We start from the raw sequence: 27526 nt of genomic DNA, 5'->3' as shown, positions 1-27526 counted from the left end.
AGCAACCATTCACAGTAATGCAGTGTTCCAAATTGGAGTTTTAAAAGTTTAATAATTCAGAAATGGTTGCACAACTTAGACACAGATTTCCTCTAGCCTGAAAATGTCTTCTCTCTGACTAGAGTTTATACCAGATGATCTAAAAAAGAAAGTACCAGAATGTTTGTTTGTTAGAAATATCTATACAGGAAAATGGACATGTTCCCTTCATTTTAGTATGTTCTATACTGTGAAGAACATGCACCTTAGCCCAACCTCAACTAGGGATATTGTTGAAATCCACCACAGAATCAAATGAGTTCAGATTTCTATTAATCCAACCCATAGATTCTGCAGCAGATCAGCTTCTCCCAAGTCACACGGATTCCATGGACTTACGGAGGTGTTTTTTTTTTTACTTTGCGGGAAAATATGCAAAATCATCAGCAGCAGCAGCAATAGCTAAAAATGTGTATTTTCCCCATAAGCTAAAATGCACGTTTTGAGAGGAGGAGTTACACATTTTTGCAAGTTCGAAATTGCACAAATTTGGGAAATTGGGATCTGATCCTGCCAATGAACAGATGATGGAACGAAAGGTATCTCACAATCCATGAAATGCAGGAGGAACGGATTTTACAAAGTCCATATACATCCCTACCCCCCATATCCCTGTACCTGCAGAGGGAGCTTCTGACAACAACTTAAAAAGAAGCCTTGTATACCTTATGGTTCTAGTTTTTGTGAAACACCTAGAGAGTTTCAGCTATTGGGTGGTATAGAAATGAGATAAATAAGTAATAAATAAAATAAACGAGCTGTGCTGGATCAGACCAAAGATCTATCTGGTCAAGAATTCTGTTGCCAGAGTGGCCAACCAGATACCTATGGGAGCCCACAAGCAGGAGATGAGCACAATAGCACCTTCCCTCTCATCTTCTCCAGCAACTGGTATTGAGAAGCGTACTTCCCTGAAATATAGCCTTGTGATTACTAGTCTTATATTCCATACATTTGTCTAATCCAGGCATAGGTAACTCAGGGCTCTCCAGATGTTTTGGACTATTACTCCCATAACCCCTGACCATTGGCTAGCCTGACTGGTGTTTACGGGAGCTGTAGTCAAACATATGGGAGGGTACCAGGTTGCTTATCCCTGGTCCAATCCCTTTTTAAAGCCATCCAAGCTGGGCACCATCACTACATCTTGCGGTAACACGGGGTTCCTGATACCATGGAGGCTGGTAAATGCTTTCAGATGAGCACACTTAGAAGCTCCCTTCAGACCTTTGCACTGAAACTGCATCCCACAGACCTGAACTGCCCAGAGAGCTTCGGTTGTGGGGCGGTATATAAATGTAATAAATGAAAAAATAAAATAAGGTCTGAAGCTCCATCCCAGAGACCTGAAGACTCTGGGGACAGGGCTTGTGCACATGGCCCACAGCCCTATACACTTATTTATTTATTTATTTATTTGTTTATTACATTTATATACTGCCTCATAGCCGAAGCTCTCTGGGTGGCTTGCACTTGTTCCGTGTGAATACTTGAAATGGGCTGTAAGCTAAAGATCCCCCAAATAAAGTAAAGAACAGATCTAGAATGACTGCAATTGCTGCTTAGAACTAACTGTATAGGAAAACTGGCACCTATCCTTCAGGTTGTGAATCATTTACTGGCTAAAGTATGAGAGTTTCTAGTCAAGTGCATCAAAACTAGGTGACAGGTAGCTCAACCTTATGGGGACAGTTCAACTACTGTGGCTGTAGCTAAAACACTGTCCTGTACTAGTCAGGTGTGGCAGAGCCAGGCCAATGTAGTGACAAAACACCCTTAGTAACACGTCTTGCCTGTGCAACGTTTCTCTGACTCTGTGGATCCGATGAGACATTCCACAGTCTCATGCATCCGGGTGGGGCAGCCATTTCACTCACCTGCCGGCAGGTGTTTTTTTAGTGTGCAGTTGGACACAAAATGTGAAGTTGCGGGGTGGGTGGGATGTGCAGTTGGAAATCTCATAATGTGCAGTTGAAAAAAGTGGTGGAAAAAATAAGACATGTGTTATGTGTTAGTGTCTATTAAGAACTTAATAACAAAGTCAGGGATGGTATGTAACACAAATTATATAAGGATGCAGATGAAAGAGCCCTTGATGGTGTGACGGATATTGTTAGGTCTTGTGACAGTTTTGCCTGAATAGATGTGGGGGCAGAGTTAGCATTTGGGTCTATTGCATGGTCTCGGCCCTCTGTCTGTATCTCTGTCCTGTGCACTGTTGCTGGTTTAGCATCTGCTTCAGGTTGGGAGGTTGTCTGTAGGCCAGGACTGGTCTGCCTCCCAAGGCTCATTAGAGTGAAGTGTCTGTGCTGATGATGGGTTGGAGTTCACTGATGATCCATTGCAGTAGTTTCAATTGGGGGCTGTAGATGACAACCAGTAGTGTACTTCTCTTGGTCTGTCGTCCTTCCAGGGTATCTGTAATTCTGAATGGCCCTGTCAATCTGTCTTTAAGTTTAAGGTGCTACTAGTGTTGGTGAAAGAGAAATAATGTGTTTGGCTTAGGCAGGGGTGTGCATATGTGTCTGACAGGGCATTTGTGAAGTTGGAAAATTTGCTTAAAAACAACCCTGCCTGCCGGTATGGCAAAACTGGAGTCCAGCTTGCTGCAGCAGAGAGGAGCAGAGGGTTGGCAAAATTATACTCACAGGGGTGGGAGACCCTCGTATATTAAACAGGTGCAGTCAGGAGAAGGCAAGTCTACCCTATAGGCATATCCACTCATGCGGCCCTATGACCAAGGAGCATTCCACCTCACTAGGAGCACCTTCAGCTGCTCTTTCAGGACTGCTTCAGCTTTTCCCATTTATTGTGCCAAGAATCTGTCCACAGACAGACAGGATGATTCAATAAATCACATGCATGTGTATTCATGTACGCAGGTGGGTTAAGGTATTTGTATGGCCTTGTTAGCACTGCGTTCTGAAAGAGGATCAGTATCTCTCATGGCTTCCAGCAGCTTTCCTTACTGCACATGGAAATAAAGATAAAATGCTGCACACACATTCATGCGCTTCATGCAGTTTTGCCATAGCACTTGCCTTGCATGTAGAAGGTCCAATATCCAATCACTGACATCTCTAGACAGACCTGGAAAAGATGTCTGTCTGAAACCCTGGGTGGCTCCTGCCAGTCAGTGTAGAGCAGGGCAAGGCAAGATGGTGCCCTCCAGATGTTTTAGACTACAACTTCCTGATATTTGGCAATGCTGGCTGGGGCTGATGGGAGTTGTAGATCCAATCATCTGGAGGGCACTAGATTGCCTACCCCTGGTGTAGACAATACTGAGCTAGATAGATCAGTGGTCTGACTCTGCATAAGGCAGCTTCCTATGTTCCTATGACAATGGCTGGGTTCACACACATCACGCTAACCCACACTCAGTGGTTGAGTATGGGTTATTGTTGAACAGTCCACAGGGTGGCTAGTTAACCATGCAGTGGCTTATTTTTCTCGAACAAGCCACCTTGAGAAGCCATGGTTTGTTGTTGGATTGTTTAGGGTGGTTAACTAGCCACACTGCATGATCAACAAGCCACCATACAGAAAATGTCCTGGGTTCAGACAACAAGCTAACCGATGGTTCAACAAACAAACCATGGTTCAATGACTCACACTCCACCACTGAGTTTGGGTTAGTGTGTTGTGTGAATCCAGCTATAGTACAATGTGAGACAGACCTCACTATCTATGGGAAATTTTACCAGTTCATTCAATATAAGCAGGTATCTATGATAGACATGTATGATAATAAGTAGAGTGCCAAATAGATATGTGGATATGTGAATAGGCAAATGATGGAAGTGTAACTCTTTTTTTACTCAAGAAAGTAATGTTTTGGTTTATATTTCAGTGTGGATTGTGCTATTTCTTTATTATAATTTTTACAATTGAACTTCGTTAATTAAAAATAAGGTTATGAGATCTTTTTAAAAGCCATTCCTTGTGGCCCTTTGCTTTGTTCATACAGCAACCATCCACCTTTGCCAAAGCTCGACAGATTATTCAGGCCAATGGGCTGGGTCTCCATGGGCTTAACAAGGGGTTACCTGCTACCTTGGGACGCCATGGAGTTTTTAATATGGTTTATTTTGGATTCTACTTCAATGTGAAAAACATCATTCCTGTCAATAAGGTAAGTGGCTCATTCTCTAAAACAAGAACAAATAATCAAGTTCATGAATGAGGCCATTGGCTAACACCGTACCTTTTCTTGAAGGTAAAGTGACGATTGGTGCTTCCAAATGGTGGGAGTGCTCCAAGTCCCATGCATCTTGTCAAGCTACTCAGTACCTTTCCCTGGCTCCACCTACCAAAAGTCCTTCTGCCTAAAACACCCTTTAACTGTCATATCAGCCTTGATAGCCAAATGGGATCTCAACAGCTGTATAGCATTCTTGGGCTAAACAAAAGTTGGCTTCAGATTTAGTCATATTTAGTGTAGACGGCGCATTGAAATCAATGGGACTTAAAATAGCCATGACAATATGCCCTCAGTGCTTCCACATTTGCTACTGCAACATCCATTCTACAGAAGGCAAACTAGCGAGGCTGAGAAACAGACTTGCCCAGGGCCAAAAATGATTACAAGACAAAGTTGAGGGTCTGAATCCCACACACCAAACCACTCCTTTAATTCAACATTACCACTCTGTTAACTCAACATTGTATTGTATTGTTCATCGGAAGAGTATTTCTATTTGAACAATAGAAGAAGTGTCACTAAAACTACAGGGGTAAATTTTGATAAGAAGGGTACATCTTTATAAGGCTTTTGGGGAAGAATGGAATGCATTTGATTCCTGAAAGCAATACAGGTCTTGAGCTGAACCCATGTCCTCATGGCACATGGGGAGACTCCAAGGCCAGGCTAGATTCCCCCATCTGAATGATCCAGTATCTGCTGCCAGTTCTTTTTGGACTTCTCCCTTAATGGCACTAAAACTCTAAAACTGAAAGCAGAAGTTCCTATACTGTTGTATCTTAAGTTCAGCCCATGAACGCAACATTCCATCTAAGACAGAACTTCTAATGCTTATGGGTGTTAAAATGAAATCATTGTTTTACTTTTTGCACTGCCAGTCACAAGTTGTTACTCAGTTTTTTAGTGACTGAACCAGATTTGTTCCTGAGTGAGGATTTAACACCTGATTCCTAAAGGATCTTCTTGCAATGCATTGCAATAAATATGCTGTCTATGTAGCATACTGATTAGCATTTAGGGGCTCTATTTCTTTTTTCCATGGTGTCAAATGGAAGAAGATTATTATTATTATTTTTAAAGTCCTATTATAAACTACCCAGGAAATTTAGTATGACAGAGTTCACTTTTAGCTTCCAGTATTCACACATTTGGGATTAGACTTTATTATGGAAAATTTCGCTTCCAAATAAACTAATTGAGGGCTTTGATGTTCCGGAGAGTACCTGGGTAGGAAGGCTGTCTGAGGGAATACAAACACAGTTGGATTGTCTCAGCTCATACAGAAAAACGTTGTTTCGAGGTTGGCTTTACAACCAGTTTCTACCTTTTTTTCACCAGGGCCAAAGAGTAGGTTTTGGGAACAATGTGTTGTAAATTCTTCAGCCAATTAGCTTAGTGAGTTACTACTGTTTATAATGCGCCGGGCGCTGAAGTCTGCTTTGCAGTTGTACCACTGCTGGATTGTTAATAGCAGGAAGCCAGTGCTGTTTAGTACAGTGCATCAGCTACACGTGAAACTAAATGTAAAAAACCTGGAGGGGAAAGCAGCAGACTGAGATTAGCCTTTATTTAATTTAACATTTGGGGGTCCAACGCACAAATGAGCGTTTTAGTAGGCTTCATGGTGGAAGTTGCTGTCATTTGTAAAATATTCTGGCCAATTAGCTAATAGTGTGCTTGGATTTCTCCCGTTTTGATACAGTAATACTAAGTACATTGTGAAGCCCAATTATACAAATCATCCCCATATGCCGTACCGCTCTTGCTTTATGAACTGTGTTTATAAATCCTGTGTGAGGAAATGTGTACTTCAGCAATTTAGACCATGTGTAAAAACATAGCCAATCGGATTGTCAAGAAAACGAGCCCCAGCGTAGGAAAACCTAATGTGTTCCGCTAGAATAACAGGAGTGTGTCGTGTCGTGCAAACGTTCTGATTAAATGCATATTACTTTATAGTCTTTAACCAATTGAGGTGCTTCTGTTCCTCTTTTAGTTTGTTTCATTCTTTCTCTCCCTCTTGCTTGTTTGTTTGTTTATCAAGGATCCAACCTTGGAGTTTCTGAGGAAATTTGGAATCGGACTAGTTTCAGGAACAATAGCCTCGATTATTAACATCCCTTTTGATGTTGCAAAAAGTAGGATTCAAGGACCGCAGCCACTTCCCGGAGAGATCAAGTACAGAACCTGTTTTAAAACTATGGCAACGGTCTATAAAGAAGAAGGGTAAAGCATTCTTATTTCAATCATAAATATCCAGGCCTCTGGTTTGTTCATATGAGTCCATAAAACCGCATTGTTATATTTCAGATTTGATGAGGCCCATAAAAACCACCCTGCACAGTGCTTACGTATCAGGAGTGCTCAAAAGCTTAGCGTTTCAGAAATGTGCATATAACAGATTACATGAAAATATCTTCCTTTATCTGAGTTTTCTAGATTTTTTGTTTACAAAGTTATTTTTACAGTGTGTGTGTCTGTGTCTGTGTGTGTGTGTGTTAAATTGGCTAATATATTCTGTAGCAGAATATTTCTGCTTGGACACCTTAGCATCAGTTTGGCCCATGTACAATTATTTCAAACGCTGTCCTTAGCAGTGGAATTAGAAAAGGAAGATGTCTTCTGTTTAATTGTTCCGGTTGTAAATGATGAAAATGAATAACCTCTGACTGAAATGTTATGTTGCTGGGGAAAGAATCATAGGTCATAATGGCTACCCCAGTTTCAGAGAGCAGTTGATGATCCTGGGTGGTTCTTTTATACAAGGAAGCTGAGAAGTCCCAGTTTACTAAGCAACCACTTGGCCAGTTCAGAAGCATGGATCTGGATAGCTTTGCTACCCCAAAAAACTTGCTGCTATATACCAGGCTGCATGTGCTGATTATCCTTCTCATGCTAGCAGGGATGCCAGAGACATCTGAAATGGATTCAGATGAGTTTGGATTTCTGTGAATCTTACCTGTGGGTTGGCTTTTACTGTTTTGTGCAGATTCCACAGATTTGTGGTTTTTAAAAAAACTTTTGGGGGAGATTTGCGCATGCACGCCCCTGTGCTAATGTACATTTGAACACAAGAATGAAATACTCATTCATCTCTAAAATGAAATCTGGATTCCATCAATGAGCAGTTGATGGAACAAAAGTTGTCTGATGATCCACGAAACAGAGATGGAATGGATTTAACAAAGTCTGTTCATCCCTACGTGTTAGCATTAGAAAGCCCCATCCAAAACTGGAATCTCATAAAGTGGCCAACATTCAGGTAAAAGGAGGAGGGAAGTGGACATCTAAAAATGTCCACTTCTGCACATCTTACTTTGCCCTAGTCTAACCTCAGAAACTATTATTTCCTGCCAATGGGCTCCAAAGGTTTCCAGCCACTAGTGCTATTTAGTAGGGCTGTGCAAGGACCTCCCAATCCGCTTTGGAGGCCGATTTGGAGCTTCTGAATTGGCCCTGATCACCCTCAGCCCACTTCGAAGATAGTCCGACCACCTTCGGATCTGGACCTAAAAGCAAGATTCAGACATCCAAAGTGGGTCAGATGTGGTGGTTTCCCAGGTGACCTCCAACCCGCTGAGCCACTGCCCCCACCTGGCGAGCCACACGCTAGCAGATTAGACTAACCGGACCTGTCTGCTCGCACCCTGCAGCCACCTGTCCTCCATGTGAGCCATGAGAGTTTTAAGGAAAAATGGGGCCTTGTATTTGTGTAGTTCTGATGGCCCAATATAGCTGTCATTATGCACAACATTAAATCCATGTAAATACAGAGCCCCTATCTTTCTTAAAAATGATGCCTCACATGGAGGCTCACATGGGCGACTGCCAGGCGTGGGAAGATGGATCCAGTAAGTCCCATCTGTTCTCGCGGCTCAGCAGGCTGGTGCAGCAGTTCACCATTCTCCGGATTGGTCTGGGGTGCTTCAGACCCAGGATTCAGATCTAGAATCAAAATGGTGCATAGCCCTACTATTTACATTTCACTAGCAGAAACTAACGCTTGTGAACATCAATAGTGCTTGCTAGCAGGCAGTGGAGCCTGGTGGCTGTCATGTCACTGGGGTGGTGGATCCACTCTGGGTTTCAGTCAGAACCAGTAGGAACTCTAAAGCACTATTGATATTGTACAAGCATTGATTTCCAGTAACACACCGTAAATAGTGCTAGCAGCCAGACACCGTTGAATGTGAGCTTATACTTAAAAGTATGTGAGCTTATACTTAAAAGAGAATAAGCATTTCTAGAATGTGTGAAGAACATCTAAAAAATATCCATATATGCAGACCGTGAAGACCACCTCTTCCATCTTAGCCTGCCTCCTCCTCCCTCTTTCTGTTCTTTTTTGTTGACTATTCCATTCTAGTCTGACTTGGAGGATGAGACTGCAAACATCCGTTTGTTTGGTGTATTTGTAACAAACTGGTCCGGTACAAGATCTTTCATTTGCAGGACGACTATGGCAGCAGTACCCTGAACTTTATGGATGTAAATTCTTATAAAGTGAGAACTCAACCATGGAGGTATTATTCGAACATAGCCATGACACTGCATATGTAATGCAGATGCTATTAACGGAGTCGTCTTGCAAATGTCTCATTAATTAAAGTCATGTTTTTGAGCGGAAGGGATCATAGAACAGCCATTCATCAGCTGCAGATCCTGGTCTAAGATGTTACAATCCAGACACTGTGTATATTTGTTATTCCATATAACTTTTTCCATGCATTGTCTCAGCAGTGAAACAAATATCAACTATTTTTCTCTATCCACTTAAATAAAAGCATTCATCATTCTTTTTCTACAGATTTCTAGCTTTGTACAAAGGGTTAATTCCTAAAATCATGAGGCTAGGCCCAGGTAAATATTTTTTTACTCAAACATTTTTAATCCTGCCTTGTTCACATTTAACAATTTAATATACTCATTTGTAAACTTTATTTTTAACTGGTAACTATAAAGAGCACAAATAATATACGTAGACAAACATTTACCAGTGAAATTAAGCTTCTGTTTAAATTATATTACAGTATTGTGTGTCTCTTATAGCTCTTGGTGTTTCCTTCCTCTGTCCCTCACAGCTGCCCACTGCTCAGGTTGCAATATTGTCATAAGGGCAGGAACACAAAGAGGCTGAGTGGGGGTTGGGGTGGAGAGGGCACAGTCTAAAAACGTAAGAGGAGCCTTGCTGGAGCTGAGCAAAGGTCCATCTTGTCCAGCATTCTGTTCGCAATGGCCAACCAGCTGCCCGTGGGAAGCTTACAAACAGCACATGAATGTAATAGCACCCTCCTAGTTATGTTTAGTAGTAGTAGTAGTAGTAGGAGGAGGAGGAGGAGGAGGAGGAGGATTAAATTACTTAGAGAGCAATCCTATGGCCCCCACACAGCATCTGGGGGGCCATAGGATTTTCAGATTCCTGGATCCAAGGTCAGATACAGCATTCCAACCTTGGACCCAGGAGTCCTACTCAACAAGGATTTTTTTTTTAATCAAGGGTGAGCAACGCAGCCTGTGGACCACATGAGGCCCTACCAACCCCTATTGAAAATAAATAAATAAAAAAGTTGGCATCCATAGCAGCTACAGAGTGACAAAGAGGCCAAATTTAACTTCTTTGGAAACAAGCTAAATTTAGCTCTTATAGCGCTCTGTAGTGCTACTGAACTGGTTTACCACCACATTTTGGCACATGTGGTGGCTTTTGCCTTCCTCCCCTTGGGTGGGTGGGTGGGGGCATGTGAACTGAGTGTGGTCTGTGAGGGGGGATCTAGGGGGCAAAAAAAGTCCCTCAGACCTCCTGACATTGGCCATCCCTGTTATATATGATGGCTTCACATGTAGAGCCATATACCCATAAGTGCAGGGATCTTCCATCAGACATTACTGATGTGGGGAGTTGAGAGGGAAGCGCCCACAAGCTCTTCCACCAAAAGAAAAGGATTCACAGCCCAGGGGGCTGCCTAAACACAGTGCATGTTGGTGGTGCGTCAATTGTACATCACAGCAGCAACCATGCAACCAACTGGGGCTTTCTGGCGAAGCTGCAGAGAAAAAAAGTCAGGGACTTACCCCTACTTTTTTCTCCACTATGAGGCGAGTACAGCACATCTGCTGTCTATTCTCACTTCGGAATCACAGCAGAGGCATGGCTGGGTGGATGGCGACCACTGATTGGTCGCCGTCTGTCTGGGCAGGGGTGGGCCTGGTGAGCCTAACGGCTGCTGGAAACCTGTGCTGCCTCTCTTCATCTGGATTACTCACCACCACCCCAAACCAGCGATACCGCGGGGTTTGGCAATGGAGCAGTGCCAACTCAGCGCTGTGAAAACAGACCCCAGGTAAGAGTAAGAAGAGGCTGCAACTACACATCAAGTTGTGTAGAAGTGTCAGAGCAGTCCTATATAAAAGGTTGCATAAATCCTGAAAAGGATTTTGTATTTCATAAAATAATGTTCTCTTTTCTAGGTGGTGCAGTGATGCTTCTGGTTTACGAATATGCTTTTGGATGGCTTCAAGAAAACTGGTGATCAAAATATGATTTCTAAGGCAATAGGCTATTTGAAGCGATGCACATTAAAATATGTTTCAAACTAGAAGTAATCACCTCTCTCTCTCTCTCTTTCTCTCTGCAAAATGCTTTCTTTCCCCCCCCATCATTGAAGTTAATGAAGGCTGATAGCACAGAACTCTTTCCAAGAATGAGATTATATTCTAGCAACAGACACAAATACATGAGCCATTCCAACTAAGAAAAGAAAAGCTACAAATGTCTAAAAAGTTAGGCCTGTCAAGCAAATTTAAAATGTTTAATTGAACAATCATCTGTCTTTGCTTGATTGTTCAATTACACAATTGAACAACAATGCTAGATAAATCTATAGATAATTAAAACTTTAATTTTGGAATGCAAACCTAGAGTCACTTTCCTAGGAGTAAGTCCTATGGAACCTAATGGGGTTTCCTACTGAGTAGACATGTATGGGATTGCACTGTTAGGTCCTGTTTTGAAGTACTAAAGGAAGCGTAAGGTAACATACAACTTAATAAACAAAAACTACCACCAGTTGTTTGATAAAAGACCAAATTTAATATACTCATTTTTGTGCCATATAAGGATAGAACTATGTGGGTTGGAAGCAGACTTCGCCTTCCACAAATGGAAGGATTCTGATCCAGCAGAGTGATCCCACTGACAAAAGGGGGGAAGTTAACTTTAGCCAATTCTCATCCCCCACCCCACACAGCCCCCAGCACCACCTTCCACGCAGTTCCAGAGCATCCCCTAACCTTCCAGAGCAGATTTTGGGACGGATGCTTGGAGCTGTGGGGAAAATCAGCAAAGGTAATCTTTTTCCTTTCCACCAGCAGGAGCATCCCCGAAGTGAAACACGAGTCAAATTCTAAGAGAACTCTGTTCCCACACCCAGCTGAAGGGAAACAGATTTGAAATGGGGTTATGGGCATGTGTAGAAGAGGATTGCCTGGGGGCAAGAGCAGGGCCAGGCAAAGCTGGTAGTAGGCCCGGGCCAGATGGGAAATGTAGGCCCCATTTCAAACTGCTCATTAAGTATTTTTAATCAGTTCTAAATACATATGAACTAGAACGATTTATAAAAAAGGTAATGGCAAGCACTTTTATTCATGATGTATATAAGGCATCACTTCTTCATATTCAGAAATGCTTTACATGCTTTTCTTTGGGCAAATTCATCATCAACAATAGAAAAATCAAGCAACTTTGCCAAGGGAACTTGGAGTAGGCCCCCTCAAAATCGTAGGCCCATGCCAACTGGCCCCACTGCCCCCCCTCTGCCCAGCCCTGGGCAAGAGTTAAGCATCCACCAGTTCTTCTTTGCAACCACTCCCCTGTCCACCCTCCATTTGTGTTGTTACAACAAGAAGAAGAAGAACAACAAGAACAACAACAACCCTTTATACTTTAATGTGCAATTTCACCCTCATGGTCCAAATGAACCAAAAATAATGTTTAACAAGTTTGACAAGTTTGGCCTGAGCTTGCAATCCCTAGGTTGGATCCAGGAACAGCCATCTGCTGATGGAAGGGCTCCATGCATGGAAGGTTCCTCCACTCAAATTTTGGAAGGAAAGTGTCTCCCTCTCCCCTGAGTTCATAAGTTCACTGATTAATTCACATATATTCTGACAATTAAATAAAAGCTTACATTCCAGTAAAAAAGCCAAAGGGATTTTGAGGGATCCAGTGAAAACTTCCCACCAATGGAAGGGCTTTGATACAGTTGGGCTTAGGGGTGTGCAGAGCAGGTCTGCTCCTCCCTGAAATTCAGGCCAGAGCTCCAATGAGACTGTTCCCCAGCCCAATTTTGGGGAGGCGCTGTATTCCCGCACCGTTGGTTTACCCGGTGGGAAACCGCTCCATTTTCGGAGAATCGCTCTATTATCGTCAATGGGAATTCACAAAAATGCTTAAAACTCTGTCATTTAAAAGAATAGAAACTTGGCACCCTGGTAGCTCTTAAGAAGGGCTTTAGCCATGCCAAGTTGGATGCAGATCCCTTCATTCCTTGATTGTTAGGATTTTTTAAAAAAATTCACCCCTTGAACCTCACCCCATACACACACACACACACACACTTCAGATGCACTTAATATTCTCTCAAGAGAGCTTGCCGTAGTTTCAGAAATTAGAAACCTTCTACAAAAATCAAAGTCCCCTATCCATGTGTGGAACAAGAACACACACACACACACACACACACACACACACACACACTCAATAACACACAAAGGGGAGTGGAGTGGTACTGCAAGAAGCAAATAAAAGCAGAGATACACAGAGAAAAGAAAACCCAGCAAAGAAAGCTGGCTCTGCCCATGTTGGGAGAGGGAGAAGTGTTCCTTCTTGTTCCCACCCACCCAAAATTAGGCACATCCTTTTCTCTGTTGCTGCTACTGGTCCTTCCGAAGTGCAGGAGAAGAAGGGTGAGGCTTGAGGCTCTACCTGCACCCTCTCCTTCAAAACGCAACTCTAGCACCTGGGATCATTTTTCTTTGGTGGCAGAGGATCCCAGGTATGCTAGATCTTAAGAGGCTGCACTGCCTTCAAACCAGCAGGCAGTCTCAGGCTGGCAGCAGAGGCAGTGCTGTGCCCATAGCCTTATCCTCCATGAATTTGTCCAATCCCCTTTTAAAGCCAAAGTGGTGGCCATCACCACATCTTGTGGTAGCGAATTCCGTAATTTAATTATGTGCCGTGTGAAGAAGTCTTTCCTTTTATCTGTCCTGTCAGCTTCACGGGATGACCCTGGATTCTAGTACTATGACAGAGGGGGGAAATATCTCCCTATCCACTTTCTCCACACCATGAATCATTTTGTACACTTTATTTGTAGGTAGGTAAAATTCTCATGTTGATTCTTCCATGAGACCTATTAGGTGATCCAGGAAGCTGCTCACACACGGAATTCCTGATGGCTTCCTTGGAGTTTGGGTGGAGAAGCCCAGGTTCCCTCACCCCCTTCCACCCAGTTTGAGGATTGGAAGGAAATCTACAAGTGTAGCAGTGTTTACAGATCTCTGGACCAAACAACACGAGTGGTGGGAGATCCCTGATCATATGTCCTGATGTTTTACACGTTCCTTTTTAAAGCAGCTAGGGGAGTGGGAAGACTCTGATTTTAATTTTAAAGCCAAGACTAGCAACGGGGAAGAGTTTTACCATTTCCTCAGTCTAAATCCCGCCCCACCATCTTACCATACCTCAGTGATAGAACACCTACTTTGCATGCAGAAGGTCCCAGTTTAAATTCTCAGCAACTCCAGGTTCGGCTAGGAACAATTCCTGCCTGAAACCTCGGGGAGCCACTGCCAGTCAGTGTTGACAGTACTGGGCCAGATTGATCAATCATAGGCAGCTTCCTATGTCCCTTTGTTCCAGCCAATATTAGCCCAGCAGGAGTGGGGGTGGGGGGGACAGTAACATCATCTTGTCTCTGACATCTATTTTTCTATATGCAGAGGGCTTTGTTTGCTTTTGCTTTTCTTTTGGAGGAGCATTTAACTATACTATCTCCCAACCACTGTCTAAAGTGGTCCAACCCAACTAGGCTTCTCAGCTTTTGTGCAGTTTTCCCCATTCTAAAAGCCTTAAATGCCTTTCTTAAGGCTTAGTTATTGGCAGTAAAAGCTTTAAGCTAAGACACGATGGTATTTTGGCCCCACCCCTTTTGCCCTTAGCTCCACCCACTACTGGAATATGGGCCCTGACAGCTTCTCCAAAACGAAATTTGGCCCTGAGGCTTCAAGCGGTTCCCCATCCCTGCCCTCTGCTATATCCCACTTTTGGACTGAGATCTGCTTATTTTATTTTTTGTAAAGAAAAGGACATGTGGATTCAAACATGCTTTCAATGTAACATTTAGTTTGACCAGGGGAGGTGGGTGGCTCTTATGTCAGTGGAGCGGTGAATCCACTCTGGATTTCCGTCAGAACTCTAAAGGAGCTATCCAAGGTGCTCTGCACCACTTCTCTGCACCAGAACCAGTTCTGACTGGTTGTGACTGAAACCCGGAGCAGATTCACCACCTCACTGACATCAGAGCCACCAGCCTCCCCTGGTCAAACTAAATGTTTCACCCTTAATGAACATCTCTTCTCCAGGTATGATGATGTTTCTATCATTTCTCTGTTAATTCTACAGCTTGTTTTCATGTCAGCCCTAACACATCTGTTTGAAGTAGCTAATTTTATATGCTGTACCATCAATTTTGTTTCTTTTCCTACTGGAACTGCTCCCACCCCCAACATAATAAACTTGCATTTCAACCCTTGTTTCTCCTTTTTGTATACATTTATTTTTAAGCTACTGAACATTAGGGATGTGCTCCGCTTCTAATCGGACCGGCGAATTAGAAGCGGAGCGGGGTGCTTCGCCTCCCCTTAAGGCGGAGGCGAAGAGGATTGGAGGGCCGGCAGAGCGTGGCGAAGAGGATCGAGGTGAAGGCGGATCCTTCGCCTCGATCCAGAGCTCCGCCGGAAAGGTAAGGGGTTTACCGGGCCCTGCTGCTGTCGCTGTCGCCCATGCGGCGACAGCGGCAGGGTCCGGTAAACCCCCATCCTCTCCCTTACCTGCCTCCATCCGCGGTCCCTCGGCTTCTTCAATTGAGCCTGCGGTTCAACCAGGAAGTCTAGGCCGCACTGCACTTGCGGCCCAGACTTCCTGGTTGAACTGCAGGCTTAATTGAAGAAGCCGACGGACCGCGGACAGAGGCAGGTAAGGCCCCCCTCCCCCTTGGTCCCTTACCGGGCTCTGCCGCCTTCGCCGCACAGGCCCGGTAAACCCCCCCCTGCCCTCCTCTCCCGGCCTTACCTGGCACCACTCCCCTCCACTGCGGAGCTCCGATTCGGAGCCAGAGCTCCGCGGCGAAGAGGAGCGGAGTATGGGCGGAGCAGCGCGGAGCGGGCTGATCAGAGCGGGGGGTCCGTGCACACCCCTACTGAACATATAGGGGAGATGGGGTGATTTTTGAAAAGATAAAAATACACTTTTTGAAAAACTGAAAAACGTGAGTGCCAGCTCAGTATGCTGCATTGATGAACTCAGTATGCTGCATTGGTGGCCTGAAGTTCAAGAGCAGCTCTTGTGAAAAGAGAGGAAGGCCGGGGATGTGCATCAACCCCAGCTTCCATAGCAGCTCCTTAGGAGGGGATTAGAAAATATGTGTAGTGAGTGCGCTTTGTGCTACATGCCTTGCACTTTTGATTTTTTTAAAGTATTGGATGAAAATTGCAGAAATCATTGTCCCTTCTGAGGGGTTAAGCCTGCCAAATATCTGAAAGATAACTGCAGTGTGTGTGAGTGTAAGACCAGGCTCCGCAGTTTGGATGGGCAACCTTTGCAGGCCAGATTAGGCTTGTGGCCTGGTGGTTGCCCTCCCCTGTACTAGGCATTATGGGGCGGGGAGGGGTGTTAAGCATGTGCAGCTGTTTTCCACACCAAACACATGTATGGCATAACCTCTAATTTAGTCCTGTGGGCTAACTACACATTACATGCATGTAACAAAGCCACAATGACCATTTTTAAACCAAAAGCAGGTTTGGAAGAAGAGATTTTAGTGCAGAGATGTAGCCTTTTCTCTGTGGGGTTCCAAATGTGTTTGCTCTGGCATGTACAATGTAATTAGCTCCTTTTTTCACATCTGGGCAACAATTTTATCCTGCATTGGCCACAACCAAATCCATCATTCAGGACTTTGTTCTCAGAAGTGAGTGTTTTCTGTCTTGATCTTTGGAATTAATTATGTGCAAAGATTTGACTCCTAAAAAAAAAAGAGAGAGAGGAAGAGGAAAAGTTTGGGAGCGAAAATTGGTGTCATATGTGAAGTGTTGTGGGCCATATGATGGTTTGGGTATGAATCCTGTAGGCTTCAGAACTCTACCCACTCTCTCTCTCTCTCTAGAAAGACTAACAACAGTGTGTGTGTGTGTGTGTGTGTGTGTGTGTGTGTGTGTGTGTGTACACACACACAGAGAGTTCGGCTTCTGCCCTCATCAGTAGCTGTGTTGTTAAATGGATATCAGGAGTTTCAGTTTGGAACGCCTGGTGATGTTTTAGGAGAAAAAAACAGAGGTATGATTGGTGTAACGCTTACGAATTGTCCTCCAGATTAAGGCAATTTGGACTGAGAGTTCTGAGTGTATAGATCCAGAAATTTCCCCTTTTATCAAGCACGTCAGTGTCTTTTCTTTGTTCTTTTGGAAGAAACTGTAACTCAGAGAGACTATGGCCAGATCTACACCAAGCAAGATATAGCACTATGAAAGCAGTATCTGAAAGGCAGGAGCCACACCAAGCAGGATATAGCTCTATGAAAGTGGTATGAAAGTGGTATATGGTATGTGTCAATGGACCCCAACAGTTGTCAATGCACTTCAATACCACTATAAAGCAGTAGTGTGGCTCCTGCCTTTTAGATACTTTCATACAGCTTTCATAGTGCAATATCCTGCTTGGTGTGGTGAGTTGAAATGTCTTACAACTGGCTGCTCCAGTTTTTTAGTTAAGAATTGCAGATTTGTGGTTATAGAATCATGTTCTATTAATTTCCCCTACATATTGCATATAACGTCCTTTTCTTTCTTTCTTTTTGCATTCAATTACATAGTTTACATTAGTAGAAGTTCATGATAATGATTGTCTAATGCAATGAGTTGTGTTAGTAACTGTGCTCCTGAAGGAAGTGGTTTCCTGGAGATCACTGCAGGTAATGCAAAGTGTTAATTTATAATGGTATGATCCTGGGTTGCAAATATCTTGTTTAGGTGTGTTGTACTTCTGAGAAGATTTGCAGAACTATAGGTTGGATGTCGATTTAGTCATACTTAGAATAGACCCATTGGAATCAATGGGACACATTAGTCTCATTTCACTTCACTTCCATTGAATATAAATGGGTCTGCTCTAAACATTGATATGAATCCAACTCCATGTTCCCAAGATTTCAAGCAAAATCTATAGAATGAATTGCAGTATTTACATTCTTTCTTCTGTTAAAATTGGATTATAGAGGCACACGCTTTACAATAAAAACAGAGGTGCCTTCTCAGCATTTTTAAAAATACCTGTACTGACATGAAAACGTAAATGTCTCTTTTGTCTGGATTTGACCACACTGACTCCTTCAAGATGTGCTCCAGTAGCTAAAGTCAACAAAAAAAGCAATTGGTTCATTTTGTGTCATACTTAAGGCAAGTCTTTTGAGAGGGTGATTTTGTCATCAGTTATGACAAAACTCTCTAGTGCAGGAAAGTGGTTTAAAAGAAGAAGAAGAAAGAAATCAGGTCCATCTCCATTATTCTTTTCTTTATTAATTTAGAGCATTCAAAATATAAAAATAAAAGGCTTTTTACAGACCGTATATACATACATAGCCTTCTGTTATACATTGTTTCCAACATGTTTTTAATTATATTTTCAGCCTCATCTTTCAATAAAATAGAACTGTTTTATAGCAACTTCCCTTGACCCCCCCCCCCCGCCCCGCATATGCGTGTGTGTTGTGTTATGTTGTGTTTAAATGGCTACATAAAAATTTCTGATTTTCTGGCTGAACCCAAAGTATTTGCTGGATATGATTTCTAATTTTCATTTATGCTGATAACTTGCTTTTACCACACTTTCACAAAACAACCACGTACAACTGAGATGGGGAATCTGTGTTCTTCCAGATGTTGTTGGACTGCTATCATCCCCTATTATTGGCTACGCTGGCTAGGACTGATGGGAGCTGCAGGTCAATGAGATCTGGAGGGCCACATACTCCCCACCCCCTGTTCTAACCACAATAGCACACTGGGTAAGAGGCATCAAATTCCTCTGCTATGTGGATCAGCATCCCAATTGTGTGTGAATGTGTGAACTGACTTTCTGGGTGATGTTTTCCATTATGATGAACAAATCATTGCTCAGAGCACATGCTTGTCATACAGAAGGTCCCAGGTTTCTGTGAAATTTGTGAAACGGTTAATTGTGCAGACTCTTATATTTCCTTCCTGCTATTAGGGTAAAGGGGGTGGCATTACTGGATAGTATCCAACAGTGTCCCCATCACTAGTGCGAATGATGTTGTGCTAGCATAAAGAAATGCTTGCACAACGAAACTAGCGCTTGGTAGGGCAAGGTGAAAAAGTGGCAATTTGCCACTGGAATTTGGTGGCAAATCTGTTTTTTGCCATTGCCCTACCAAGTGCTAGCTGCATTGTGCAAGTGTTGCTTTATGTTAGTGCAACATCATTTATGTGAGTGACAGGGCACCGCTGGATACTACTCAGTATCACCACTCCCTTTACTCAAATAGCAGGAATGAGATATGAGAGGCTTCACAGTTAAGCTTTTCACAAATTCAGTAGAGGAGAGGAAGAAGGGACACCCATCCTGACTGGTAGCCCCTGCTGCCACCACATACCCCCCAAACTGTTGATCTGTGCAGTGAGAAACTAGGAGGCAAGATTGTACGTGGGACGGAGGAGTATTACGACTCAGCCTTTTAGAAACAGAGTGAAAGCTTTAACAGTACTCATGCACATCTGAGACATCTCACAGCAACATATCCATTCTTTATATAGATGTCTCAGAGGGACATGAGTCTTTTTAAAACTTTCACTCTGATTCTAAATGGCTGAAATATATATATATATATATATATATATATATATATATAGAGAGAGAGAGAGAGAGAGAGAGAGAGAGAGAGAGAGAGAGAGAGAGAGAGAGAGAGTAGAATATATTGAACTTATTGCCAGTTCGGATCAAAAGATTTTTTTTTATTATTTTTTTTTGCGTAGGTAGCTTTATGCTCATAAATCAAATGCGGACTCTGACCTCAGAGCCCTTTTAAAAAATTGAAATTGGGAGTGGAGGAACCTGATGTTGGGCTACAACTCTCATGATCTCTGACCACTGGCCATGGTGGCTGGGGCTAATGGGAGTTGGAGTCCAGCACCATCTGGAAGGTCACAAGCTCCTCACCCATAATTTAAATCCTCCGGTTAAAAGGCTCTGGATTGGTGTAATGAGGCTGTAAAAGATGGCTAATCTGCAAAAACAACGTCTTCCAGTTTGCCTCTATGCATATCATAAAAAAAAATGTTCTCAGGCAAAAGATAATTCTTTGATATAAAGTTCACATCAGTTTTAAAAGAACCAGAAGAAACCAACTACAAGTAGTCTGATGGGGTCCAGTGACCCATCACCTGGAACAGCATCATTTGCAACATCCACCCCACTAAATTCCCCCTGGTTACCAACTGGCAGGCATGAGGTTATCAGGGCTCGACCTTCACTAAAAGAATGTAGACAATGTAAACAATTGTGCCTTAATTCGTATTTCCACAAGAGGCATAATTGCTTAGTTTAAATATTATTTATAGGCTCTCATCCCTCATGAGACTCACAGAAAATTCAACATTTATTCCAAGTGTGAAAAATATTTGAAAATGTCTTAATCAGACAAGGGAAAGCTGGTTACAAGTTCATAAAGAATTGTAATACGTATAGTTTTTTAAAAACGGCTTCCCCTACTTCCACTCCACGTTGCCTCTTTTGTAATATTCATGTTGCCATGTCACATGCAAGGTAAAATAAGGACTCAGCTTCCGCTTAAGCCAAAACAAATAATTGTTGTTGTTGTTTTAAAAGGGGGGGGGGCTTAATGTGAATCCCATAGAGTTAAAATCTTTGGGGGACACCAAAAATGGCTGTAAAGTATGTGCATATTTATTTAATTTAAAACTTCAGTTGTCCCTTGTGTAAGCCTGACTTTTTATTACATTTCAACTTTTAAAAAACAGTATTAAAACTGAACAGCCTAGATCAGTTTAGTAGGAAGTGGGAGGCACTATTTCTACACAATATGATAGCTTCATATTGCTTCTAGTTGCTGTTTTCTCCATGAAAGAGAATTTTGCAGGAAATTGATAAGAACGACATGGAACTAAAGGGCTCAGGATTAGTTTATATCAGCCTTCCCCAACCTGGGGCCCTCCAGATGTTTTGGGCCACAACTCCCATTATAATTCTAATCACCATCACAAGATAATTTGTTGTGAATCATTTCTGCAGGCTTCATAACAACCCCCTGGAGAAGACCTAAAAAAAAACAAGAGGCCAAAACGCTTCGGGCTTTTGTATAATAAATTTTTCTTATAGCATCCTGAGACTCTTCTCCCTTTTTGTGTACATCTTGGATGCCCACCTGCCTTGCACCCTTGTTCAACTCCATGGCCACCGGACTATGGTGTCCCTCAGGGTTTGATCTTGTCCCCCATATTCTTTCACGTTTACATGAAACTCCTTGGAGAGGTAATTCAAAACTTTGGAGTACGGTACCACCTATGCGTTGATTACACCCAGCTCGATTACGCTTTTGTCACCTAACACCAAGGAGTCAGCTGAAACCCTTTGAACGTTGCCTGAGTTCGATAATGGGCTGGATGAGTATCAATAAAGTCAGCTTAATCCCAGTCAACACAGAGGTGTTGTTGGTCACTAGAAAAATGAATTGGGGATCAAAGTTCAACCTGTTCTAAACGGAGTTGTGCTCCCCCTGAAGGATTGGGTTCATAGATTGGGAGTGCTCCTCTATCCTACGCTGTCCCTGGATCTTCAAGTGGCAGCAGTGGCAAGGAGTTCATTTGCACAATTACACTTGGGAGTACCAGCTGCAAACCTTCCTGAGTTTGCAGGAAACCTTGGAACAGTGGTTACATCACATTTTGAATATTGCAATGCACCGAGCTAGCCTTGAAGAGCACCCAGAAACTACAATTGGTGCAAAATGTGGCAGCTAGGCTGCATGGTATTGGGACCATATTACACCTGCCTTGAAAAACCTGCGCTGGTTGCCATTTGCTTTCCGGGCTCAAGTCAAGGTGTTAGCTTCAGAGTTTAAAGTCCGAAAAGGCTTCGTACTGGCTATCTAAGCAATCGCCTCTCGCTATGTACTTGCCTGAGTACTAAGATCTGCAGGAAAGGCCCTTTTGAAGGTACAATAAGAACATACGAAGCGCCATGCTGGATCAGACCAAGGGTCCATCTAGTCCAGCACTCTGTTCACACAGTGGCCAACAAGCTGTCAACCAGGGACCAACATAGCAAGACATGGTGCAACAGCACCCTCCCACTCATGTTCCCCAGGAACTGGTGCACACAGGCTCACGCCACGAATACTGGAGATATTCAAGGCAGTAAGCCTGCATGCACAATGACTCACAGAGGCCCATTTGTTGGACACATTAAAAAGGGCATTCTTTCTGGGGTGGCCCGAAAGAGTGGAATGTGCTCCTTCAAGAACTACAATTGGCTCCCATTCTCTTGGCTTTTAGAAAGGGTAAAGACACATCTTTTTATTTGAGCCTTTGAAATTATGTCGCTATTTTAATGTTCGTATTTTTGTTTTAAGTTTTATTGCTTTGAATTGCTGTGCACCACCTTGGTGGCTTTTTAGCAAATAAAGCAGCACATCCAAGTTAATAATACTAACAAAAATAAAATATGTGTGGCTAATTTCTATGCAGATAATATTGGGATTCTTGGGGTGGGGGGAGTCATTTGGTGGCAGGATCTACAGCACAGCTCTCTTCCACACCAGCTTTGACCCAGTTTGCAGAAGGGGCAACTGGCCATGGGAATGAGCCATGCTTTGGACTCCTCCCATTTGATCTGGCACTCCAGACCACTCCATTTTTTAGATGTTAGCACCAAAGCTATGCAGGTTTACTCAGACATTGGTCCCACTGAGTTCAATGAGGCTTACTCCCAAGTTAGTATACATAGGATTGCAGCCCAAATCTCTTGTTCCAGAATTAGTGCAAAGAGCTCTTCTGTTGCATTTACCAAGGATTCAGCAAAAATGAATAACGGCCCATGATCCATTGGGGTTGAAAGCTCTTTTGTTTGATTAAAGAATCCATGAATGGGCAACACATATTTCTGAGTGCATCAAGCACTACTGCTACACATCCTTCATTCATTTCAAGAATGGCTTGCATTTAGTTCCTGGTGAATTGGTTGTAATGGTGCTCTGTGCCAAAAGAAAATTGCAACCCAGAAACACTGTCTGCACATACTGATTACATCTCACGAATATTCTCAATTCAACATATGTCATGACTAAATGATTGCAGCAGGAAAATGTTTTGGAAATTTTCCCAGGAAGTATCGGCATGACATCACACATTATTTTCTTTGCACTGCCTTAGAAATCTACCTTTGTTGGCATTGTAAAATAAAAGCATGAAATGCTCATAAAAGAGACAGGATCTTATCTTGCGGTTCCAGCAGTATGTGTAATATGGCTAGGAAGAAATGGAGATAATTTCATTAAAGCAGTCTTTCAAATTCTGTATTGAATGGTGTATTTTTACAGTATTGCACTAGACTTACAAAAATACATAATATATTAATATCTTATAATGCTAGGAAATACGTCAATTTTCAAATCTTTCCTTTTCATGGTTAATCTTCAGCACGCATCTGCAAGCTTGAGAAGGCTTTCCAAAATTATATTCACAACTTTATTATTGTCCAAGGAGAACAGGCCATCTTGAAAAGATTATACTGGTAAGAGAAAAGAGTAAAAGAGAGCAGTCGGAATCCAAGTGACCATGAAATGATGCTTGATAAAGGATACAGAAATGCCAATAAAATAAAATAAAAATGGAATTTTGTTATTATAAATAATATGTGCAGTACCACCACCAATATGCCTATGAGTAAAACATGGTTATGTACAGCAATGTAAACTTTACCAAAAGCCTTTCTTTTCTTTTTCTTTTTCTTTTCTTTTTTACATTCAATAAAGCAGGGATTTACGACATTTTTTCTTGTCATTTTGTTTGTTTGCGTGTTTTTAAAATGACAACATAATTTTGGGGCTGGAGATTTTGAACACAGGTAAGCCAGCAAATTACAGTACAATTCTCTTTCACAGTGGTTTTGTTAATTTGGGGCACAATCCACCCATCTCCTGCACAAAAGGAACATGCACAAGAACTCTTTCATGTTTGGGCAGGAGAACTTCCTGATGGATTCTGCCGTTGGGTTATTAAAACATCTCTGCACGAAATTTCACATTAATTGCAAGCTTTCATTTTGTTCAGGTCCTTTCCATCCATGTCTCTCTCAGATTAGTGTGGTGCTATTATGATTTTAGAAGACTGGGTACCATATGGAAGACTTAGTCAGCCCTAATCCAGAGACACTTACGCTGAAGTGGCATTGAAATCAATGGGGTTAGATCCAAAGTTCCCATGAGAGGGTTTCCATTCAAGGGACCCTCTGGAACAGTGAGGGAGGTGGCATTGGGGAACTGGCAAAAATCCCTTCTCCTTCTTCTACCAATGAGATCCTTCACTGGATCTCAGTCCTGTCCACAAATGGAAGGCACCCTTATATTTGTAGATGGGACACTCTGGATCCAACTCATTGGGGTTTAAAATTAATCACTTTTGGTTCTCAGCCCAAAAAACTCAAATGCTTTTCATGTAATGCAGGTGCCCCCACCCTGTGCACAAAATGTACCCAAAGAACTGTCTAAACTCGAACCATTTAAGGCCAATGCCATCATCAAGGAAAAAATAGTGACTAGGATGCCACCGCTTAACAAAAAAACAACAACCCAAAAAACAGAAATTAGTTGAGTAGTGGAAACACAAATTATGATCCAAGTCCATATTTACATATAGAAAACAAACATATTATTGCCTTCTTTGTAATCACAATAAAATACAGGATAAATAACAGAGCTGTGTATTCCTTTGGTTCTATAATCTGTTACTATAAAAAGTCATCTGTTAACCAAAACTTGTCTGTACAATTATTATTATTTTTTAAAAAGCACTATTGAGTGATCCAGAAGGGAACTTCTGTTTGGTCGCATTTGTTGCTTAGAATTGTAGCATTTTCCTTGACTGGTTTTTCACAAATCTGAAACAATTGCACATTTGAGAGGGTCCTGTTGGTTTAGAATAAATATGTGTGGTTTTACCAATGAAACAGTCACCCAACAAGCCCTTCTTTATGCAAAACAGTGCAAGGGCCAACAACACACTTCTCACTTTCTGACCTTATTTACATTTACTGAACACCAACGGTGTGTTTGTGGGCAGGTGGGTGAGGGTGTAAGCAAAATCTTATGGCGGAAAAAGTTTGGAACGTCACGAGCCCATAAGGTCAATCTGTGAGAAGGAACGCTGTGGAAAGAGAGAGGAGAAGCGAGTGGGCTAGATTGAAATTGTCCTGCCATATTTCTGATATCAGAGTGCAGAGGCTGCAATGGAGTGACTACCTTCTCTGGCTGTCTGCATGCCCTTGAAAGCCAGTGATGCAGGGATATCACAGTTGTGGGGTGAAAGCGGCGTGCCCCCCGCATGCTGCCAGCCATGACTAGCTACGTAACCAGAAGGAGCAGCGCTGTACGCCATGTATGGGGACACCTGGGCTGCTGTAGGGTAAGGCGCCATGGTTGGTGCGGAGACGAAGCTTCCAACATTTGGAAGACCACTTGGTGCCTAAAAGAGAAGAGGAGGAAGAAAAGAAAACAAGAAGGACAATATTTATGGCTTGAAAGAGAAAAACACATGGTCTTTTAAAAAAGCAATAACTAAATGTCTGTCTAGATGTCGTCTTTGCCCTAGAGTGGCTCTGAATCCGTTCTGCGTCAGTTATATGACGCAGCTGCTGATTCGGAGCCACCCTGGGGCAAAGAGTCGAAGATCCATAGCTGAAAAGTCAGGGACTTACTCCAAATTTTCCTGCCTGAGCGAGGTCAGTGCGGCTCTTCCACCATCTGTCCTCACTCCAGCGCTGCACCAGGGGCATTTCCAGGTGAAAGGTGACCTCCCATTGGTTGCTGGAAGCTGGGGGAGGGGGCAGGACTGGTGGGTCCAATGGTTGCAGGAAAGCCCATGCTGCCTCCCTCAGTGGGGATTATTTGCTGCCACCCTGCACAGTGATATGGCGGGGTCTGGTAGCGGAGCTGTGCCAACTCAGTGTCGTGAAGCTGGTTTCAAAAGTGACAGCTTTCCAGGATGGGACTGGGCTGCCAAGGTTCAGTTAAGGGCGCAGTCCTGCACATGTTTAGACAGGAAGAAGTCCTACATCTCCCAGCATTGCCCAGCCAGCATGCCTAAAGTAAAATTCCAGTAGCTTTGAATTCACTGGGTTGGAGCCAGAGTTTTTATTCTGCTGGGGAGAGTGTCCCTGAGTGGTTTCCCCTCAGAATGCACCCACTGGCAGAAAGGACAGTGGGCAAACTCCTCCCCAGTTCAGCCAGTGGAAAAGTTATTTTGGATCAAAAGGCTCCTGCTGACGGAAGAGGTCCGTGTTTTAGTGCAATCCTATACAGGTCTATTCAGAAGTAAGCCCCTTGGCACAAGCAAATAAAACAAGCAAAATACCGGAGTGGAAGTGTTTTGAATGTTTTCCAGTGGGGGTGGGGGCATTTTGCAGTGGCTTGAAGAAAGGCCCAGAATTATTTAAATAAAGTGCCATTCATTGTGAATACCTACTGTGCCTCTCCCTTCTTTATACAAACAGACATCAGCTTGCACAATCATCCATGGAGAGTGGTAACAACTCTCAGCCCAATCCTGCTGTCATTTTTTTTAAGAAAACTATCAGGAGATAATAATGTCCTCATAGGCTTTTCCATTCTAAATTCATGAGCTTAGATCAAGACTCACTTAGAGCAGAACCACTGAAAGCTACTCAGAGATGGTCCTCTGGCGGATGCATCTCAGAACACTCCCACAGGCAGAAAGGTGAGAAGCAACCTTAACTAAATTATTTTTATTTATTCATTTATTTTAGCAATTGCTCCCCACCCTTTAGCCAAAAAGACTCTCAAGGCGGCTTACAATAATATTTCTTAAGACAGCCCCTGCCCACAGGCTTACAATCTAGAAGGCACGACGCAAAAGGGAAAGGGATTGGGAAAAGGAGGGGAAGCAAATGTAGGGACTAGATTCTAAACCTCCTCCTTCTGCAGCCCCCAGCACCACCTCACCCCCATTCCAGATGGTCCCCCAACTCTCTGGAGCACATTGTTAGGGGACATAGGGGACTGCAAGATCAGAGAGAATTAGCCAAGATGGCTTCCAACCCCAGTCAGCCAGCAGCAAAGATCCACTGGATCAAAAGCCTTCCTCGGAGTAGTAGCGCAGGGATGGGGAATGTCTTTCAGCCCAAAGGCTAAATTCAGTTTTGGAGAAGCTCTCAGGGGCTGCATTCTAGTGGTGGGTGGGGCTAAGGGAAAAGTGTGTGTGGCCAATGGCAAAAGGGGTGGGGCAGCATACCAACAACAACAACAACATAGCAGCATTTTTAGCTTAAAGCTGTACTGCCAATAACTTAACCTAAAAAAAGGCATTTCAACCTTTTAGAAGTGGGAAAATGCCATACAAAATGTTGGAAACCCACCAATTGAGCAGCAGAAAGGGGAAAGGAGCTGTGGTCATCTGGGGACTATACTGAATGAATTATTGTGATTGACAATGATGACTTTTTGTCTTTGTAAATTATATATATATAATTTATTATTGCATTTTTATACCACCCAATAGCTGGAGCTCCCTTGGCAGTTCACAAAAATTTAAACCATTCAAAGTATAAAACAAACAGTATAAAGCATGATATAAAATACAATATAAAAGCACAACCAGGATAAAATCAGCAGCAGTGTAGAAATCCAAATTATATATATATAAGATTACCCTGAGGAAGGACCTTAGGGTCTGAAACAC

The 27526-nt window shown here is 42.9% G+C and overlaps 2 protein-coding genes across 2 annotated transcripts in view; one reads left to right on the top strand and one right to left on the bottom strand.

The window, feature by feature from the left end:
• Positions 1-23435, top strand: part of SLC25A21 (solute carrier family 25 member 21) — a 368445-nt gene extending 345010 nt beyond the window's left edge. Inside the window, exons 7-11 of the mRNA XM_063117825.1 lie at positions 4010-4174; positions 6288-6469; positions 9051-9103; positions 10712-10769; positions 23252-23435. Of these exons, the coding sequence (XP_062973895.1) occupies positions 4010-4174; positions 6288-6469; positions 9051-9103; positions 10712-10769; positions 23252-23270 (477 nt within the window). The 3' untranslated portion in view covers positions 23271-23435. The remainder of the gene's footprint in view (positions 1-4009; positions 4175-6287; positions 6470-9050; positions 9104-10711; positions 10770-23251) is intronic.
• Positions 23436-24892: 1457 nt separating this feature from the next.
• PAX9 (paired box 9) overlaps positions 24893-27526 on the bottom strand; it is a 33602-nt gene continuing 30968 nt past the window's right edge. Inside the window, exon 4 of the mRNA XM_063118472.1 lies at positions 24893-25294. Within this exon, the coding sequence (XP_062974542.1) occupies positions 25040-25294 (255 nt within the window). The 3' untranslated portion in view covers positions 24893-25039. The remainder of the gene's footprint in view (positions 25295-27526) is intronic.

The sequence above is a fragment of the Elgaria multicarinata genome, chromosome 2 (assembly GCF_023053635.1).
Source record: "Elgaria multicarinata webbii isolate HBS135686 ecotype San Diego chromosome 2, rElgMul1.1.pri, whole genome shotgun sequence".
In the NCBI taxonomy this organism is placed as follows: Eukaryota; Metazoa; Chordata; class Lepidosauria; order Squamata; family Anguidae; genus Elgaria; species Elgaria multicarinata.
The sequence above is the reverse complement of the archived record's forward strand: the minus strand, read 5'-3'. Positions and strand labels throughout refer to the sequence as shown.